This window comes from Tachysurus fulvidraco, chromosome 14, assembly GCF_022655615.1.
Source record: "Tachysurus fulvidraco isolate hzauxx_2018 chromosome 14, HZAU_PFXX_2.0, whole genome shotgun sequence".
NCBI classification, from domain to species: Eukaryota; Metazoa; Chordata; class Actinopteri; order Siluriformes; family Bagridae; genus Tachysurus; species Tachysurus fulvidraco.
The window spans coordinates 7520514-7541562 of record NC_062531.1 but is presented as its reverse complement, the minus strand read 5'-3'; the positions used below and the strand labels follow the sequence as shown (position 1 = coordinate 7541562).

Sequence of the window (21049 nt, the reverse complement as noted above, 5' to 3'; positions counted from 1 at the left end):
TTATCATCTAAGCATTGAATATTTAATTATTTTATTTTATTTTTAATAACTGAAGTGTTTTATTCCAGTTATACCACAGTAATTACACATCAATTACAATTTATTAATGAACAACAAATCATACTCTTAGGACATAACCCTTTAAGGTTAGGTTTAATGTTGTGGAACATCTGGAAAACAAGCTCGGTTCAGTGTCACTTGTCTTGTTCTTTCGTGAATATTCTCCTGTGTCTTAAAGTTTACTGAACATTACAAATCATTGAAGACTTTTTCCCAGAGAATAGTAAATAAGCACGTTTTCTTTCTTTCTTTCTTTCTTTCTTTCTTTCTTTCTTTCTTTCTTTCTTTCTTTCTTTCTTTCTTTCTTTCTTTCTTTCTTTCTTTCTTTCTTTCTTTCTTTCTTTCTTTCTTTCTTTCTTTCTTTCTTTCTTTCTTTCTTCTCAAAATAACAACCAAAGTAAATCCATTTAGCATTAGACTTAAAAATGTGAAGTGTCTACCATACTTGTATTTAAGATTTCAAAAGAGATGTGGTATGACAGTAAAACCAGTCTTACGATTAGGAAGAGCGATTAGGAAGAGCAGTCAGCTGACACTGATTTTCTGATGGGAAACAAAAAACACTAACCTGAGCTTCTTCTAGCTATTTACTACAATGCAACATCAAACTTTTTTTTCTTTCTTTTTTTTTCTATGCATCCTGGTTTGGTAAATGAGTTTTGTGATGGTCACATTACTAACCTGATAAAACTGAATTTTAGGTGGTAAATTCTTAAAATAAAAGCTGCAAAAAGCTGCATATGTCGAACAGCAAACACCAAGCTGCATTTGAAAGTGAGAGAAAAACTAGCAGATTGTTCCTTTACCGCTGAGCTGCGTTTGTTTCATGAGTTTGAGATCTGCAATCGTTCTCTTAAGGACACACTGTAACTTGTGGAACAGTAAAAGAAAGGAAGTCGATTTGAAAAGCTAAAAACTGAGACGTTTTAAGGATATAACAAACAGAATGGATGAGAACGAGGAGAGGGGCAGAGGAAGAGAAGGATGGTGGGAGTGTCTGTGGGCAGCACAGTGAAGAAGTGAAAGTGAAAATGTTTCTCAGTTTTCTGAAGAGGAAGTGAACACTTATAAATACTCACACATATTCGTATGAACAGACAGAACTGAGCAGCACAGGCGAGAGAGAGAAGTGAGAACAGCCAGGATAAGGGTAAGAGCTGTTGTACCTTCAAGGTAACACTCTTAGTTTTTTTATTTATTTATTTTCATCTTATATTTCTATCCTGTGGACTTTATGCTTAGCTGCAATCTTTTATTTTCTTTTGGTGTGTTAGATGTTCTTTTGTCCTTTCTCTTTTATTTGCCAATTCGAGCATTTCCCTTTCGTTTTTCTTCACGCTTGTACACATTGCTATTCAATAAGCTTCTGCTTTTATTTGCTTCCCTACAGGAACTCAAAGAGAGTCACTTATAGGAAAAGTAAATGAGATTCATCCAAAATGGCAATCCTGACTACTAAGGGATGTTTCATCCCTGTTGGTTGTGCTTTTGTCCCTTGTTGTTTTCTGATTTGCAAAGTGAAAGTGAAGGAAGTGTATGTACAGTGACTGTATGTAAATATTTTTATAGTTTACGCTGTAAATTTTTTATTATAACTCCTTATTATTTATTCTTTCTTATAGCGTCTTTCTTAAATCTGTCTAGTAAACTGTCAGACTTCAGCTGAAATACTGGTCGTTTTATAGTGGTGTGTTTTTGGTAGGGAAACAGGTTTTTCAGGCCCCCTGACTTTAGATGAAGGAAGATAAATAAACAGGATTGGCTTCATCCATGAAGCCACTGATGCCAACAAAGTTAAAACAGTCTAAAGAACGTTTGAGATTTCATCAGATTTTTCAGTGTGCAGAACTTTGATTCATATTGAATCCTCTGTGCGGACGCTTTATTTGTACATCATCATGTGCTGTTTAAGGATTATGAAACAGGACACTCATAATCATGGATAATGTTATTTGTAAAATACTGAAAAGATTTCCAGTTTCATCGTGTGTTGTGAGCCTCGAACCCGGATCCTTTCCTCCTGGCGGCTGGGTGGTTAACGGAACCCATAATGCAGCTGATTGGTTCATGAACAGCTGGATATGGTTTCCGTTTCCCACCTTTCCAGCAGTAATGTGAAATTTCACATTCTCTGTAGCTGAGATGAGAAAGTGGGTTTTTATCTATATTTTCTGTGAGTAAAAACAGTATTATATTTGTTACAGAATATAATAGACAATACATAAAAGTAGGTGAGATGTATTATTGCTGTTTAGGATTACACAGGAAAAAATCACTGACAATTTATTTCACATGAACATGAGGAGAAATGGTAATGATGTTGCTGCAGAATGACACGTTTTCTCCCGGATTGCCAGATATGCTAACCGCCACCGGGAACTTCGTGTCAGCCAGCAGTGATATCCGAATCAATCCGATCAAATCTCCACCAGCCTGATTATTAAAACCAGCCTCTGTGTGTCTAAGTCAAAAGAAGAAGAAAAAAAAAATCAAATATCTGAATTATTTTATTTATGTTGTTTAATAAATAATGTAGAATGTAAATGTTATGTACCTTCCTTTGTCTTTTGTCACACACACACACACACACACACACACACACACACACACACACACACACACACACACACACACACACACACACACACACACACACAGAAGTGGGAAGTAACAGTGTGCACTTATGTCAAGATTCATACTTATATTGTTTCATTCTCTAACGGGAATTTGCATAAATTGATTCTAATAAGCATCTGATCAGAACGTAATGGATTTAAGATTATATTTTACAAAATTGTTTATTGTGTTATATACCCCAGAGGTCTGTTAGGTCCATTAAACCTCCATTAAACTATTCTTTATTTCCCCCAGATACCATTAGAGACCACAGGTCTCCTGGAGGACCTTTGAATCGCATTTGTTTTTAATTAACACAACACTAGTTTCTGCTAAACCACATATAAACCATGGTAAAATTAACAGGAACAAACATAAACCTGTAAAAGTTGCCATTGTATTTTCAGGACATGAACTATGTCTGTTGTAACTGAGGGATTATGAGCATTATATGGTTCAAATCTGTTAAAGGCTAACTGCAGGCTAACTCACTTTCTGGTTTAGTAGAATAAGAGTTTATTAGACAGTAAATGTGTAAAACTGCCAAGAGTACATTCGAAAATAAGTGAAAATCATTTGAAAATTTAACAAAACAAATCCTGAAAGATCCTTACTATAAGTACATAAATTTACTGTAGAATTCATTATAATACGTCAAATGCTTGGTTGAAATAACCTACTGCCCGATGAAAAAAAACTGCCCAATTAAAATAAAAATATATAATTAAACCATTCCTTAAACTGCTAAAAACATGCAAGTATGTACATTGGCTATGCTGAATGACTGTGTGAATATGTGTATGTACATGTAGTGCCCTTTGGACTAGCATCACACTGTCTATTCCCACCTCATGCTCCATTCCTGGCCACCATGCTGACTAGAACAAAACAGTTACTGAGGATTAATGACTGAAGCGTACTATTTGAAGAAAAGCGACTTTTACAATATGTTATATATTTATTGTTCTAAAAGGTGTGAGGGTGTGAAATGGTGTTTATATACCGTGATGTAAGCACCTGTCTGTGGACGTTTGAGTTTCAGTAAAATTTTATCTACACAATATGTATGCTTAAAGTATTGTTGGCTGCTGAGTAATCAAGTACATTCAACAACAACAACAATAATAATACTAATAATAATACTACTACTACTAATAATAATAATATTTTTTTTTTTTAAAAAACTGGCCTGAACCTGCCACACTTAAGATGGCGTCTTTCCAGAGCGTGTATGTTTCAGTGAAATGCGCCGTAGTTGAGCCTTTTCCTTACTATATAGTTCCGGTTTCAGGGATTTGCTAGTGATCGATGTGCGAGGAAACGAAAGCGCGTGGGTGTCCATTAGAGGCCTCATAGACATAATTAATCACACCGGGGTTTCGGCTGAATGATTATAATGTTCACATTGTGAACGAGGTGAATGATGGAGACCGCGGAAACGGCGCCGTTCCGCATCGGCTCCACTGTACGGGCGCTGCGGTGTGTTCTGCGGAGGGAAACCGGACACGAAGCCGAGTCAGAGCGCACCGACAGCGGAGAGAGGAGCACCAGCGAGCCGGACAAGCTCTGGTTTAAAGAGAGCAGCGCCAAAAACCTGCGAAACCGAGACTTCCTGGCGCCCAACACGGTCCTGGCTACACTTTACTCTGACGGACAGGTGAGGTTCAGTGTGTACAGACATGTGTTACTGCTGCTATGCTGTTTATGTGCTTTAGTGACTGATAACAGCTGACATTGCTGTTATTGACCCAAACATTTGAGCCCTGAGGCGGATGCTTTCGTCCCTCGAATGTCCTCAATATCCTGCAATAATAACATGGTGTAAAAAGGCACTTAACTCAACACACCACAGCTAGAAACAAGACTTTGGGTTATTCATTTCATTTTCTTGGACACATTACATCAATAAACAAACTGCTTGAGTAAATATGTCAACAAGTTTGCAACTTTAAGCTCCTCCCACGCTGCACGATGACGTCACAACATTTACAGGTCAAGTTCCTCTATACATCATACAACTTCAGTGGAAACCCAATAAATCATGTATTTATAAATGTGTGCTACACAAACTCAGCTTTTCAGTATTCAGAACCACACTCTGATTTTTAGATGATCTGCGTTCATGAAATTCTAAATGGATTGGGATTTCTATCGATACTCAGACCCCTGTGTATCTGTGTGTCTGTTTGCAGGTTCCTCCGGCCGTTATGAGGCGTGTCCTGTCTCTTCGTGGAGGTGGTGTGCTACCACTTGCAGGATGTGACATCACAGCGGAGGGGCTGCGTGTAACAGTGGACCGTTGCACAGCATTCCGAGGTGTTCTGTGTGGGATAAACACTTACCTGAGACCAGCCAGTCAAAGACAGGGGTGTGTTCTGATCAACTGCCCCGCACTGCATGCCAAAAAAACTCCACCCACTCCAGACACTCTGACACTGGGGCAGCTCCGGACTGTCCTCATCGCTGACCATCTCAGAGCAGTGCTCCTCAGACAAGGGTGAGTAAACCTGTGTGTGTGTGAGAGAGAGAGAGAGAGAGAGAGAAAGATAAACAATGACATAGGCAGATAGAAAGAGATGAAGTGTATAAGTAATAAGTCACTTGTGTGTTTTTATAATCTTTTTTGCAGTTACTCTGTGTCCTTATGTCCTGCACTGCCTGAGGAGAGTGACATCATCAGCTTCCTCCAAATCCTGGGCATTGATTGGCCGGCGGCATCTGTGAGCTGGACCAGTGATGAAAGAGAGGAAAAGATTAGAAACACCCTGGAGAACTGTTCCTACAGAGAGACAGATGGAGAGAGAGGGAAGAGGACGAGTAAGGGAGATAATGGAGGGATGACAGAGGAGGTCAGGATAAACCTGAAGCGAGTGATGGAGAATGTAGAACTTCAGGGTTATGACCCCACTCTTGGCACCTGCACAGGTGAAGACACGTGTGTGTGTATGTGCGTGCGTAGTGCGTGTGTGCGCGTGTGGAGTAAAATACAGACCCCCAGTCTTCGTGTCTATTTTTTTTTACTCATCCAGGCTTTCAGCCTCACACTTCACATTTTGTGTCAAGTGTCATTAGTGTGAACAGATGGCTTCCCTGAAATACACAACTGCATCATTCACAATTATCAATTAGCAAAAGACACTATATTTATAAGACAGTCCACATTAGCAGTGGCTATAAAAATGAATAAAATGTCAGGTCTAGTTCGCATGAAGGTGAAAGAAACATAGATATACAGCCATAGATACTTGTGCTGCTTCTGCACATATTATTGTCACTTTAGCTTGGGTGTGGGAGAAGAGGCAACTTATTATCCTCATGAATTTCATTGCCATACTTCCCTTTACAATCACGTGGCCTTGTGTCAGATGCCGAGAGGTGATAAATTAAATGAAGACCTAGTGACTCGGTTATGTTGAAGGAGGCATTTATTTTTATTGCCATGGTTTCACCTTTATGCTCTGATGGAACCTTTCTGTAATGATACTTAGATGGTACTGTACATAATAAGATATGGCACTTAACAGTCATTAGAACCCAATCCAAGTGAACTCCTACAAGAGATTTTGGACAATGCATGTGTGGCTCCGAGTAGGTCAGGGCAGGTAAAACTAGTTTGCCACCATCAGGAAGTTTACCCTTGATTATGTTTTATATAAGGATAACACCTGACTTAGATATAAATGCATTCTACTTAGACAAGGGCTTTGAAAACTGAAGAGGTTTTATGCAAAAATAGAAGATACAGGTTGCCAAGTACTCTCGACTCCTCACTTGCCTCCACGTTAAATTCAAATCAAATGTTGAATATTTCTGATGTCATTGAATATGATTTCTTCTTAAATCTACCATATCTACTATGTTTGTAATTGGAATAATAAACATGAATTATCTTCTTTCTCTCTCATCGTACAGTGCAGCGAGAAGCATTGTGTCATCTGGCTCAGCTGGACAGAGCAATGGAAGACTTTCCTGTAAGGCTCAAATAATTGATATTATCAAGTCAAACGTGATGATATTAGCCTAATTTTCACCTGCACTTGACCACATTTGTTTTAATCATATATTGTGTTAAAATATAACAAAATGTATTTGTTTACTATTAGCAGTAAACTACTCTTCTTGGACTTGGATGACTTTGTCCATGTTTTAGTATTTATTAGCAATTGTGGTCCTGTGTTTGCATTATGGTTGATCTGTAGGACCCTGTCGTTCCTGCAGGCATCCACGGCTACAGTTCTACACGTGACTTCCTGTCAGGACGAGTTCCGCCAGCAACAAACAGCCATGCTTTGGAGAGCCACCAGTGCCACAGCAACGCAGGTTTCTTATATATGCTCACAATAACACTTAAAAGGGGAATACTGAAATTAACACAAAAGGAACTTCATATTGACAGTCCGTGTGAAGCTATACAACCACATGCACACAGACAACACTGGCTTTTCTGTCTCTATTACACACACACACACAGTATGTGTGTGAAGTGTAACATTTTCAGCTCTTACTTACACTTAGCTAAGATGATGACTTTAAGGAACATTAAAGAGTAAAGGAAAATATTTTCACACATGTTTTGCATTTATTTCTGTCTGCCTGTATGTCTGTCTGTCAGAGGCTGGTAGTGTGTGGTCCAGTAAAGACACCAGGCACTCAAATGAGCGCAGCTCAGTACCTGCAGTAAGTTATGCACTCTTCTATACATACAATCTTACTATATATGTAGCTCTGCTGCATCCTGTCTGTCCATCATTAGATAAGGACTGCCACTGGACTACTGCTGACCTGATGTTATTTGTGGGCTGTTCTGCAGTCATGGTGACATGGCGGTATGTGTTGCACTGGTATGACACATTGTAGTCGATAGCTCGATACTAGCACAGTTTCTTCATACATAGTTTGTGTTAATCATCCTCTAGCCACTCGTCAGCATCATCTTCTGACAACCAGATGCTTTGTGTTTGTTAAACGGTTCTCAGTTCTAAGAAACTTAAAAACCTCAGCTGTATTACAGCACCTGGTACATTCGAAGCACTCAAACGACCACTTCCTGGTCAGTGTTTCCTCTGTGCTGAGAATGGTCCACCGCCCAAATAACACACGCTTTCATGTAGTCTTGTGGTGGTCGATATCCTCTGATAGACAGGGGGTAAAGAAAATGCGCATAGCAGCAGATAAGCCACAGTTAACTCTACCTATTGAAATGGCCACTGAGTATAGGTGAAAGATAGGTGTTTATACTCTATTTCTGTTTATATTAGGGATCTTATCTAGTGATCGTGACCTCTATCTCTTTATTACTCAATATTTGCATGTGCATCTATATTCAGAATTTAACTCACAGTCGGTGTAATCTAAATCAAATGAGTTTTTTGTTGTAGAATTAAGCATGTATCTTACCACTGTGCACCAGAAACACATAGCAGCGTTATCAACATAGTCTGTATAATCTGACTCTGAAAAACAGCCCCAAACCATTGTCTCTTTTCCACCACATATTACTGTGTGCACAATAGGTAGCATCCTCGTGGCATCCACCTAATGCAGATTTGTAATGCTCTTGGTGGAGAAGCATGAGATAACTCACAGTTCTTGTGTTGATGTTGCTTTAGGAAGCAGTGTAGACCTCTGCACTGAGAGATTTAAAGAAGATAGGAAATTGTTCCATGCTACACACTTCAGCAATTAAGTTCACAAAATATAGCGCTTATGCTTGATGGAGCAGGTCTACCAGGGCAGAAATGTCACTATTAACTTGTTACAGAAGGTGCAATTCTATGGTACAAAGTTTAAAGTCAACGAGCTCTTCAGTATGACCCATTGTACTGCCAGTGTTTGTCTATGGAGATTCATAGCTAAGGTGTAGCTATAACACCTGAAATTAGTACTTTTGCTTATATAATGTATATACAGTATTTCTCTCTCTCTCTCTCTCTCTCTCTCTGTGTGTGTGTGTGTGTGTGTGTGTGTGTGTGTGTGTGTGTGTGTGTGTGTGTGTGTGTGTGTGTGTGTGTGCGCATAATTTCTCCTCAGATTAAGAAGAGCTCAGATGAAAGAAGCTTCTGAAGTGAAATACGGTGAGCAGGTGGAAGGTAAGTACAGGTGTGTGGTGAGACAGGAAGTGAGCTTGTGTGTGTGAAGTGTGTGTAGTAAAGCTACATGTGTGTGAAAGTGACTCGTTTTTGTCTGGTGCCCTTGTAGGACAAACTTGGGAGGACATCATCAGAGTGATGACTTGTGCTACAGTGCGATTTGAGCTGCTTTCCACAGCACACACTAGCCCAGTGAGTGTGCGTTTGAGCACATATGCATGCATGTATGTCTGCACACACAGTAACATTAACGTGTGACCTAAGTGTATTTATGTGTGAAAGTTTGAGTTTGTGTTTGTGTATGGTATGCTTCCGTTTAAGGAGGTTTGTAGCAGTGATGACTGCAATCTCTTTTTGACATTGTCATATTAGGTGACTCTTGATGTACAGCGTGAAGTGGGCGTGTCCACAAAAGGTCCTAGGGGAGGAGTCTTTGTTATGTATAACTGTGCAAGATTACACACGCTGTTCAGCAGCTATGAAAAAGGTGTACAGCAAGGTAGGACACACACACGTACAAAATAATATATTCACTGTTTGAATACTATTAGGAAATGTAATCATATTTACATTTTTAAAGGCTATTTAAATCAACATTTAAATGTTTAATATCCAAAATGTGTTTGTTTTTTCCTCTTACTGCTTCATATAGGAAAAGAGAATTGAATAGGAATACACTAATTTCATTTTTTGCAATATATTTTTAGTCGTATACATTTTTAGTTTTTAACAGGTATTTAGGAGTCATGTTTTATGATTGGCTGAATCTCAGATTGGATCTCCTGTATTGCACACTGCACTCAGTAGGGTCTATGTGAGCACCTGTTGTGATCAGTAGAAAACTATTTGTTAAATATCAGCAGCACATGTGAATATAAACGTGTTAAACTCACCATGATGATTTGAAAGACCTCTTGACTGTTTGGCAGGCATCTACCCTGAAATCCCTGCAGGAACAGAACTGGATTTTTCCTCTCTAAAAGAAGAGGTAATTCAACAGACCATTGATTTTTTTCAGTTTTTCAGATTTTTTGAGTTCTAAATCAATTATTTTGGGAATCAATAAAACACTTTAAGTCCTAACAGTAAAACTGTCTCCACTAGGGGGAGTGGCTTCTTCTTTTCAACTATCTCATTCCATTCTCTGAGCTTCTGGACCAATCAGGACAGACTCTGGAGCTGGAGGGGGCGGGAGCCAGAGTTAATTTAAGAACAGAGCAGGTTTGTTTTTGTTGTGTACACTAGATGTGTACATTTTGACAGTAACACTTTGCTACATGCAAATACATTTCTTTATTTTGGCTAATATTTGAATATTTTTATATATTGTCTTGCATTTTTATGTTAATTGAGGAAATGAGTTCGCTTCAGTTTGCTTTTTCTGTTGTATTTTTCAGGTCTGCAGATTCCTGGTGTCTCTCAGTAAAGACTTTAGTTCGTATTACAACAGAGTCCATGTACTTGGGGTATGTCTCACTTTCTGTGCGTGTGTCTGTCCATCTGTCTGTACTATGTTGTGTAATGTAATTTAAACAGTTCAAATGGATTTCAGTGACATTAACCTACTACCTTTTCTTGCATTGTCACCCTTTTTCACCCATCTCTTTTTACACCCATTATCCGCTTTGTATTTTTTTTCCTCAAACCTTTCTTTACTGTCCGTGTCCCTGTCCTTCTGTCTCACTCCGTAGGAGCCGTTACCTCATCTTTTTAATCAGATGTTCTGCAGGTTGTTGTTGCTGAAGGCTTTGAGGGAACTTTACCACAGCGCCTTGGATTCTCTAAATCTGCCCCCGATTCCACAGCTATAGCTCTGAGTGAGATGTCAACACCAGTACATCTACACGAACAATCCATATTACAGAGAAACGTGCCAGAAATGTTTAAAAGTAACTAGAAATATACCTGGAAATTGCTACAGAGCTTCCATGATCATCATAAAACCCACCAAGAAGTATTAAACAATTTCCTTAATTGCACACCTAAGATTCTATAATACTTGCTTTGGTTCTCAAAGTTCCCAAATATTTCTCTTATTCTAAACCGTAGACTTTGAATGCAGCTATAAAGTACGAGTTTGAGTTAGAAATCCTCTACAGAAAACCACTTAACAACTACAACAAATGATCTTATTCTGTAATAAATACTGCACCGTCACTGTCTTTTGTTCTTATGTGGTTTCCATTATACCACAGAGCATTTTGTTTCTATAGTAACAGCTCATTTACAGGGACCTGTGTAGTGGACGTTCCACATAACCAATAAGACATGTAACAAAGAAAAAAACAGGTCCCTTAATGTGTTTTATATAATACAAAGAAAATTGATGGTGCAGTTTTCTGTATATAGATCTCTATTTCATATTTATGGAAGGAGTCTGTAGTGCCAGCGCTACAGGACAATCTTCAGGACAGAGGACACTTTGCACCTTGGGGTTTCTCTGTAACATGAAAAACTGCATGTTTTTGGTCTTAATGACTTCAAGATAAACAAAAGCCCAAGCACTGTCACTGTCTTTAAAATTTATTCCTTCATTGATTTTATTTTACCTCAGAGGTGCTGACATTACTCCTGACATTGTTTTGTACTTCTTGGTGCTTTGTCATGTCAATATGTTGTCCAGCGTATTGTGTACGAGAACTAAAGATGCAAATACACACTGTTCATCAGTCTCAGTTGTCCATTAGAAAACGTGGTTTACAAATGCTTTATATTAAGCTTTTATTAACTAACATTATTTAGTTAACATTAACCACTCATGAAGTGTTCACCAATGTTTGTTTAAATGTTAAGTGTTATAATATATAACAGGAGTATAAATACACTCCTACATCGACTGTATTTTATTCAATCCATAAGCAAAAATAAAAGCCATGTATAAATTAGCATAATATAAAATTGCAGTTCCTAAATGTTCAATATTTCCTGGTGTAAAAACTGGAACTTGCTTTTCAGAATTTGTTCTGGGTTTTTGTCACCTATCAACCTCAAAAAGTGTTAATTAAGGTCATTCTTCTGGGCTTTGTTTTACTCATTGACTTGAAGTAAGTCAGGTGTTGATTATTTGTTTTAATTGGTTTATTATTTTAAAAAACTTTTAATTTAAAAATGTTAATTACTTTGATAATGTGTTTAGGATTTATTAATGCTGAAGGTCATGGTTTGTTCATGCTAATGACTACGGTAAATAATGTTAGTTAATGAATCTTTAATGAAAAGCATCACAGAGTTTTAAACATGCATGAAATTCACACACTGTAGAGCATCATCATCATCATCATCATTAATCCCCAGTTACTTACATGCCATAGAGAACAAATTCCACTCTGCTTATAGTCTGGCTCTGTATATCTGTCCCCTACATGCTGTCGCTTTATGTGTTTGTATGCACATGTGAAGAGAGGGAAAAAAAATAAAATAATAATTTGTCAGTTTAAACGACTATATTATTAAAAAGAACAATCAACTCTGTTTTAATCAATAAATGAGTATGTGTTTGACCAGATATTCTTTTGGGTTTCTGTTATTTAATGATGCATTTGACAAGATTTGTCAGACATTAGGAGAGTTCAAGCCCTGATGATGCCAAATTCATCCAAGGCCAGGATTACAAGTGAGAAAAACTGGCTGTGTTGTCTGTGTGAGAGCGGCTGCATACCCTGTCTCTCTCTTTCCCCTGTCAGTCACAGCCTATCATGCACTATCATAATGTCATGCATGCTGATAGCAAGCAGATCGTGAATGGCACTTTCCTCCAGATGTGTTCCACCGCCCTGAGGCACAGCATAAGCAGCAATTGGAAAAGATTTTTGACTGGCTTCATGTCTCAAAAGAGATGGGCTTTCTGCTGTGATTGCAGTAATTCTCTGCCGACTGGTAAAATCCACAGAAAATACCCCTCAATTAGAAATTTCAAGACTTGGAGTAGTATTTTACACGACATATACTGTACACGGCTTGGAGTAGTATTTTACACGACACATACACGACTTGAAGTAGTATTTCAAACGACGCATTCCTTCCAGTTTAAAGTACACACAGTGATTTACCTGATGTACAAAAACCACGGGCACTCACATTGAGAAGCTTGTGAGGTAGTCCTCCTCTGAATTATGGTAGTGCTGGCTATAGAGCAGTTATTATACAGACACAGTACTTGGTTAGAAAATTGACTGTACCTAAACACTATTAGCACTGACATTACCCAGCAACATTTCTCTACATTTTAGGTTACATGCTATTGTCTGCTGTTGTCTCTGCTGCAATTTTAAGTCTAAAATGTTGCTCTAAGTTCGCTATAGTAGAACAACAGTTACAGTTTTCACATTCAGGCTTGTAACTGTGTAAAAGTGTAGTTAGATCTTTTGAACTTTACCTTCTTTGACAGATTAAATAAAAGAAACACTCTTGATAACTTGTGAGGAGGAGAGAAATTGTTATTACAACTTACCATTTACAAGACACCATAAATGCAGCATTAGCCTACCTGACCCCATCTCCCCTAGCCTTACTTAGTAACTGTCAGATGGAGACTGATGGGTGGGAACGGGGCAAGATTAGCAAAACCATGCATGATTTGGTCTCTAAAAGCTTTTCCTGCAGATGTAAAACACTCAGGCCCCAGAACATGTGGTGGGTCAACAAGAGCTAGCATGTTAACTTCAGTCAGCCTTAACAAGAATATCCTGTCATGACATCACTTTGGCTTGTGGCTGAATGGCCAGATCCTCACAGCAACCATAATCATCTGGAACATTTTACCTTCCCAGAAGACTGGAACAAAGGAGAACCTTCTGGGAAGGCAAAATGTTCCAGATGATTATGAAAGGTTGCTGTGAGGATCTGGCCATTCAGCCACAAGCCAAAGTGATGTCCTGCTTATGAGTCAGTTTAGAACATAATCTAAACTGTAAAAGAACATTTATTATTATATATATATATATATATATATATATATATATATATATATATATATATATAAATATATATATATATATATATATATATATTTCAAAAATACACAGTACACTTTTATTCAATTCAGTATAATCCTTACTGGTTCTTACTGGTCGTTTTAATATCTGGTAATGATTTTAATCAGATTTTAGATATTGCCGACAAAATGCAGAAACCGGATAATGATTATTACTGTGTTATTACTGTGCACCGGTTTATTAGACTTGTGTGTATATTATTGATTAGGCTGGAACTGAAGGTGATTAGACAACAATAATCTCTGGGATGACTAAAAAAAGGACTATTGGGAATGTTTCAGACAAAGTAACAGTGCTCACTTCCTTTTTCATCCTTCAGTAGCCTATCGAGTGGTCAAACACTTGTCGAAAACAAGTGAGAGAAGAAGTAGTTATTGTCTGCTCCAGTTATTTTCTTGCTAAAGAAAGTTTGTGTTTTTGGAATCTTTTTAAAACTTAAAAAAAAAAGCCTGCACTTTCTCCAACTTGAATATTTCTGTCTTAAACTTTTGAAAGTATCTTCAATCTGGTAAAAAGCCGTTTGTGTCTCTGCATGAAAGCTATAAATATGCCTCGAAAATACGGTGAGAGATTAGAAGACTGGAGCTGGAGGAAATGTCTCACGGTGATAAGTGCAGGGGGAAGAGAGAGATGTGAGTCAGAGGATCATCGACTTATTTCATGCCCCTCATCTGCAGACACACTGAGCTGCTCAGGTGACCGCAATAAAGAGAACACAACCTGGCAAGCAGAACTGACAACTTCCTCTGTGGGTGTTTTTGTGTGTGTGTGTGTGTGTATATGTGTGTGTATTCTGATTTCATGCCAATTTACACTGGCAAATTTCCACAGCTCCATTGCTCATTCTGGTCATGTAGCGAGTTTTTCCCCCCAGGTGTTACTGGAAGAGAAATAGCTATTGTGTGCTAGGAGAGCATGTAAAAGAAAAAATAAAATAAAATAAATCACATTATCTTTTCCTTAGCATGAGCTACTTTATCAGCCTAATTTCAAACCTATTTATTTATTTATTTATTTATTTATTTATTTATTTATTTATTTATTTATCGATTGCTGTCCTCCAGCAAAATAGAAATTCAACACCAGAAGCATTAACACATATAAAAGCATTAAATAAGTTTCAGGGTGCACTTTTCCTTTAACCAGTTTAAAACTTTCATCTTTTCCGAACGTGCATGAATCTTGATGAACCCAAATCCTTTTGGCGTCTGTTGCGATTACAAATTTTGATAAGGCAAAAATTTTGTTACCAATATTAGCCATAACATATACTAAAATGATTGAAATTCTCCTCTAAATAGATAATTGCTGTGCTTAAACTTGTGTAATATCTCACCTTGTACACCAGAGTGCAATCTTTAACCCCCTTTCACTCTCATTCATGCCGTTGTGCTTTGGGGACTGTTAACCTGTCAATCATTCCCGGAAGGCCTCCTTTGATCCGAGACAAAGGAAAAGAGAGCGAGAGAGAAATCAAGTGTAGCATGAAAGCACGAAGCAGTAGACAGTGTACACGCTGTAATCGCTACAAGCGAAACTGGCATCTTTTGTAAAGAGAAGAGGAATAGATGGAGGGAGATGAATGGGGTCAGAGATGCCCAGGAGAATGATCTGAGTCTTTGTGGTTGCCAGCCAAGGGTAGAGATGCAGAAACAGGTTTGTAGGGGGAAGCTTTCATTGTATTGATGTGGTTTTAAGTGCTGTGGACAGCACTGACAGCGTGAGAGGTAGAGAGAGAAAGGCGGGGCGATTACATGTAATGGCCACATGATGATTGTGTGTGTGGCTCACAAGGAAAGCTATTATTCAGTGCTGTAGTGACTCACTGAGATGGGTTACAGAAAGATGCATCGATGTGAGGGGTGTGTGTGTGTGTGTGTGTGTGTGTGTGTGTGTGTGTGTGTGTGTGTGTGTGTGTGTGTGTGTGTGTGTGTGTGTGTGTGTGTGTGTGTGTGTGTGTGTGTTTGGTGTTCATCTGTTCACCAGAGAAGCCAATTATACATTTTTGGCTTTCTATTTACTATCGGTTGTTTTGTGACATCTTAGGCTTCTGACAGCTTGAATCATTTATCCTCCACAGCATTATGAAACATTACCTGACAATCTCACAAAAGCATTTCCCCAATTATTTATTGTCACTAAGCAATTTATCCCCATCACGATGGCTTCCTGGTGTGAGGCGGGAATTCATTCTGGACAGAACGCCAGTTGACTCACACACTCTGTCACACAAACACATACACAAACACACACTTGACTCACACACTTTTACAGACGTTGGGGAAATTAAGTTAAGCTAATTATTGTAATGTTTTTGGAGGTGGGAGGGAACCCTGAGAAAACACAAGGACATGTGGAGAACATACTAATCTCCACACAGACATAAATCTGAGCACAGGATCAAATCAAAGAGTTCAGATCTGTGTGTTTCACTGGAGCTGGTTGATTCATAGTACTCTATACAGATTTTTTTAACACTGGGCCAACCAAATGTCTTCTATGATCATATTTCATTTCACATTCTGTATTGTTTTACTATTATCCATTTCCCCAAATTGTTATTATAGTAATTAGCATATTGGTTAATTTCCTGGATGAAATGATGACAATGCTTCTATTTGGCAACCCACTATATAAACCTGGTGTATATGGGGTTAAATAAAAAGTTTGTTTTGAAACAAACTAGTTAACCTTTAGTTAGAGTTCTACAAACAACCTCTGAAAGGAGCTCCCTGGTCGAGGGAAAAACCCTCTAATCGAACCTTTATTTTGTATGGAATATCAGAAGTTTTTTTTTTTACTCGTTTTTTGAAAGCGATTTGCATCTTATGGAATCACTGAAGTCATCATGTGTCACAGTAGGTGTGTGAAATAGATACTTCCTAAACGGTACAAAATGTTGTCGTACCCTTTAGGAACAACATTTCTCTATATTTCACTTCTACTGTTCCAGAGCTGAGTGATTGACATATTGAAGTTTAAAGTGTGAGATAAAGTGGCAGTGTGAGTGTGTGTATGACTGAGCTCACACACGATTAGATCCAAGACAAATATCCCTCAGCAGAAGGTGTGATTGAGGGAGTGTAAAGAGAGAATGAGGCTTGTGGGGGTTTGGTGGTGTTGAACAGCAATGGACAGATTTAATCAGATCAGTGCTTCATTCAACAGCTGTCACTTCCTCTACTGTCTGTGGCCAGTTTTAAAGTGAAGTGGTCATGATGCCCTACTTCCTCTAAAGGCTACAGCCTTAGCAGTGAGAATGGTAAAGTGTCCTCATCGGTATTGATCAGCAACTGTTTGGAAAGCACATGAATAGCATTTTTCAAAACCAAAGCCTATGTCTCAGTGTTGCACAATCACAGACATTCGTGAACATATAGAAGTGTCTTGATTTAGTAGTAACTTTTTCTTCAATGCCAGATACAAATCTACAGCTTTGGGCTTATTTGCCATTTCACTCATTTAAGTTGTTTTATTCTGTGACGATGTTCACATAACTAAAGATAAAGCGTACGCCCTGTCATTTGCAACATTAATAGATAGAAGGAGAATTCTTTTGGAGTAAAAATCATCAAAACTGTCATCATGGCTTAATAATTTAATGATGTTTCTGAAAACTGAGAAAATCAAATACTTTCTCAGGGAATCACCCAGAACATTTTATAAGACATGGGACCCTTTAATAGTGTATAGAGAAGAATGTACCCCTTCCTTTGTGAGAGCCCCCTCATCAATTTATTTTTATAGATTTTTTTCCCAAATATTTATTTACTTATGTATGTATGTATGTATGTATGTATGTATGTATGTATGTATGTATGTATGTATGTATGTATGTATGTATTTTTTGTATGTATTTTTTATGATCGGGCATGTAGGAGGTTCAGTTGGGGTGGGAATTTGTGGGAAGAAAATGTGAAAAAAGGAATACTTTTGTATATGTCTTTTTGCCACTGAATAATTAAATAATAATAATACATTATTTTTAGATCTTTTCAAAATGAAATGCATGGTGGTTTAGTGTGTAGCATTGCTATGTTCTGGTTCTAACATGTTCTGGTTCTGGTTCATTCCTGAGCTTGGGTTACTGTCAAAACAAAATTAATCAGGTTCTCCCTAAGAACCAATGGCCCCTGGATTAAATGGGAGGGTTGTGTCAGGAAAGGCATTCGGCATAAAACCTATGCCAAAACAAAAATATGCAGATTGGCTGATCTGCTGTGGTGAACCTGAACAAAAACAACTTGATTGTCAGCTACATTTTTATCTAGGACTTGCTGGTTGCTGCAGCCATTTTTTTTTCAGGAGTAAAAAGCTTCTGGGGAGAAATGTATTCATGAATTGCTGCCTTCAAAAGCCGTCAAACTCAATTTCCCCTTTAATTTGGTCATTTCCCAACCTTTGGACATTTCAACAATGTTTTGAAATGCTCTTTGAATGAAAGTTTTTGAACACTTGAGTTTAACACAAGACCCTGTGGCTCTGCTGCAGGTGGTCCTTCTCAGAAATGCCCTGGATTTTCTCTTCTCTCTCTCATTTCTTCCACTTAACTTTGAAAAAGTGTAAACTGAAAAATTCTTATTTATGTGACATACTGTAGGGTTTAAGGTCACTTGATATTCACACTTTCAGGGAGACATCACTTACTGCCACCCACTCTCCCTTATGCTTAATAAAACTGCTTCTTTATTTTTATCTTTTATTTTGTTCAGTGTTCATGGTGACTAATAGAGGAATAAGGGTGAAACTGGAACCTAATTTCTGGTTCAATTACACAATATAATTGTTAGCCTAAGTATTAGCATGCAATCAAACCTGCATAATACTATTATTAGGCTAATTTTAGCACAACAACTAGTGGATTTTATATTCCAATGGGAGCCCATCACAGTATAGGGGGTGTATTGTAGAGCCCTGCAAAGGAGAACCTATAAACCCGCTCCCGCTGAATTTCTGACCAGGACCGCCCGTGCCCGCAAGCTGCGTGTTCCACTCCCACCCGCACCCGCAATGTTTGTGTCCACACCCGCTCACTCCTGCAGATTTTTTCTTGAGAGCTTGTGAAAATTTTGATTGTATACAAATGATCAGACTAATTATTAGTTCAGGCTAATGTCCAGAATAACAGAATAACGAGATTTGCGTTGGGTCCCGCGGATCCCGCGGGAGCGCAATCCCAATGCAGCCCTCTAGTGTATAGTTTCCATCCATTTTGTATAAAGTATGGAAACCTTTTGTACTCCATTTTGTAGAAAGTAACCTAAAATATATATGTAACTGGGATGATGTTGAATTTTAAGCTTAATCTTTTTTAAATGAAAAGTCAATAAAAGAACATCCTTAGGGACATTAACAAATTGTACAATATTAGACTATTAATTAATACTAATAATACAGTTATTGTACAATATTAATTTTATATATTTAAAATGAACTCTTGGGGGCACGGTGGCTTAGTGGTTAGCACGTTCGCCTCACACCTCCAGGGTTAGGGGTTCGATTCCCGCCACCACCTTGTGTGTGTCGAGTTTGCATGTGCTCCCCGTGCCTCGGGGGTTTCCTCCGGGTACTCCGGTTTCCTCTCCCGGTCCAAAGACATGCATGGTAAGTGGCATGGCATCTCTGGACAATTGTCCGTAGTGTGTGAGTGTGTGAGTGAATGAGAGTGTGTGTGTGCCCTGTGATGGGTTGGCACTCCGTCCAGGGTGCATCCTGCCTTGATGCCCAATGACACCTGAGGCACAGGCTCCCCGTGACCCGAGGTAGTTCGGATAAGCGGTAGAAAATGAGTGAGAGAGTGAAAATGAATTTATAAATTGGTTTATACCATGAAAAAGACCAAGAAAAGAAAATCTATTTTCTACAGGAACTTCATGAGCCATTGTACACAATATCATAATTAAACTACAGTTAAATAAACTTCAGAAACTTAGCTAGCAAAACTAGATAATGACTTTAAAAATGTGAACAGCCACATTTTTTGCTAATCCTAACCTAAATCTTTAACCCTTAAAATTGTACACAAAATAATTATTAGCCAATGCTAGCTGCCTTGTGTAAAACTTATTTACTGGCTTATAATAACTTATATAATATTTATCCTAGCATTAGCTAGCTTGTAGTAGATTGTCTATGTGGTGCTAGAACAGTAAGTTGTTGAGCTAGCTAGATGTGAAAATCAGCACATTGCTGTATTTATGTAGCCCACTAGCTTAGCTAATGTTGTTTAATAGGGAATGGCAGTAATTTCCTCTGCGCAAATAGACATGCTATAAAAAGTAGCATTTGCTTAGGTGTATGTGGGAAAAGACACAGGTTGGAGCCTGTGAAAATCTGTCATCGGGTCCTTTATGTAAATGGGTTAAATTCACACCAGAGTTTTTTTGTTACATTTAGCAGATGCTTACATTTTATACACCTGAGGGTTACTCAGTGGCCCAGCAGCAGCAATTTGGTAGACATAGGAATTGAACTCACAACCTTCCAATTAGTAGCCCAACACCTTAACCACTAGGCTACCACATCCCAGAGTTCAGTAGGATGTGGCCCAAGAATGTATTGAAGACTTGCCTACTGTGTTCTTAGTAGAGCACATTAAATAGTGATGTATTCACAGTCACTACAGGTCACGTATATTCACTGAGCACTTTATTAAAAACACTATGCTATGCTCTCAAAACAGCAATTCTTTATGTTATGCATTCCCCCAAGATGTTGGAAACGCTTGTTATTTGAGATTCTGGTCCATGTTGACATCAGAAAATTCCTGCAGATTTCTCAGCTGCACTTTCGTACTGTGAATCTCCTGTTCTGCCACATCTCAGAGGTGTACTACTGCACTGACTGGGAAGCCCACTGATGAAAATGTAACTCTTGTTAAGTTCATGAAGGTAGTTTGAGATGAGTTTGTGACAATAAATTATTGTGCTAGAAGATGAGTAAATTGTGGACATGAAGGGATGCACACGGTCACCAACAGCAACAATACTCAAATAATCTGTGACATTCAGGCAATGACTAATTAGTATTAATGAGCCTAAAGTGTGCCAAGAAAACATTCTGCATATCATTACACCATCTCCATCAACCTGGACAAAACCTGGACTGTTGACAAAAGGCAGGTTCGTCCACAAAAATCATGCTATTGGTGCTAAATTTGGACCCTACCATCTGTGTGCCTCGGCAGAAAAAGAGCTTTATCAGATCAGGCTGTTTTTCAAGTCCTCACCTGTCTAGAATTGCTGAGCCTGTGCCCACTGCAGCTTTAGCTTTATGTCCTTGGCTGGCCAA

The 21049-nt window shown here is 38.3% G+C and overlaps 1 protein-coding gene across 1 annotated transcript; it reads left to right on the top strand.

Moving 5' to 3' along the window:
• The first annotated feature begins 3931 nt into the window (after positions 1 to 3931).
• dalrd3 (DALR anticodon binding domain containing 3) lies at positions 3932 to 12270 on the top strand. Its single transcript, XM_027134037.2, has 13 exons — positions 3932 to 4333; positions 4869 to 5173; positions 5306 to 5601; positions 6589 to 6647; positions 6895 to 6996; positions 7289 to 7353; positions 8707 to 8765; positions 8875 to 8957; positions 9138 to 9264; positions 9695 to 9753; positions 9870 to 9986; positions 10163 to 10231; positions 10457 to 12270. The coding sequence occupies exons 1-13, from the start codon at positions 4097 to 4099 to the stop codon at positions 10574 to 10576; spliced, it is 1698 nt and encodes a 565-aa protein (XP_026989838.1). The 5' UTR covers positions 3932 to 4096; the 3' UTR covers positions 10577 to 12270.
• The last annotated feature ends 8779 nt before the right edge of the window (positions 12271 to 21049 follow it).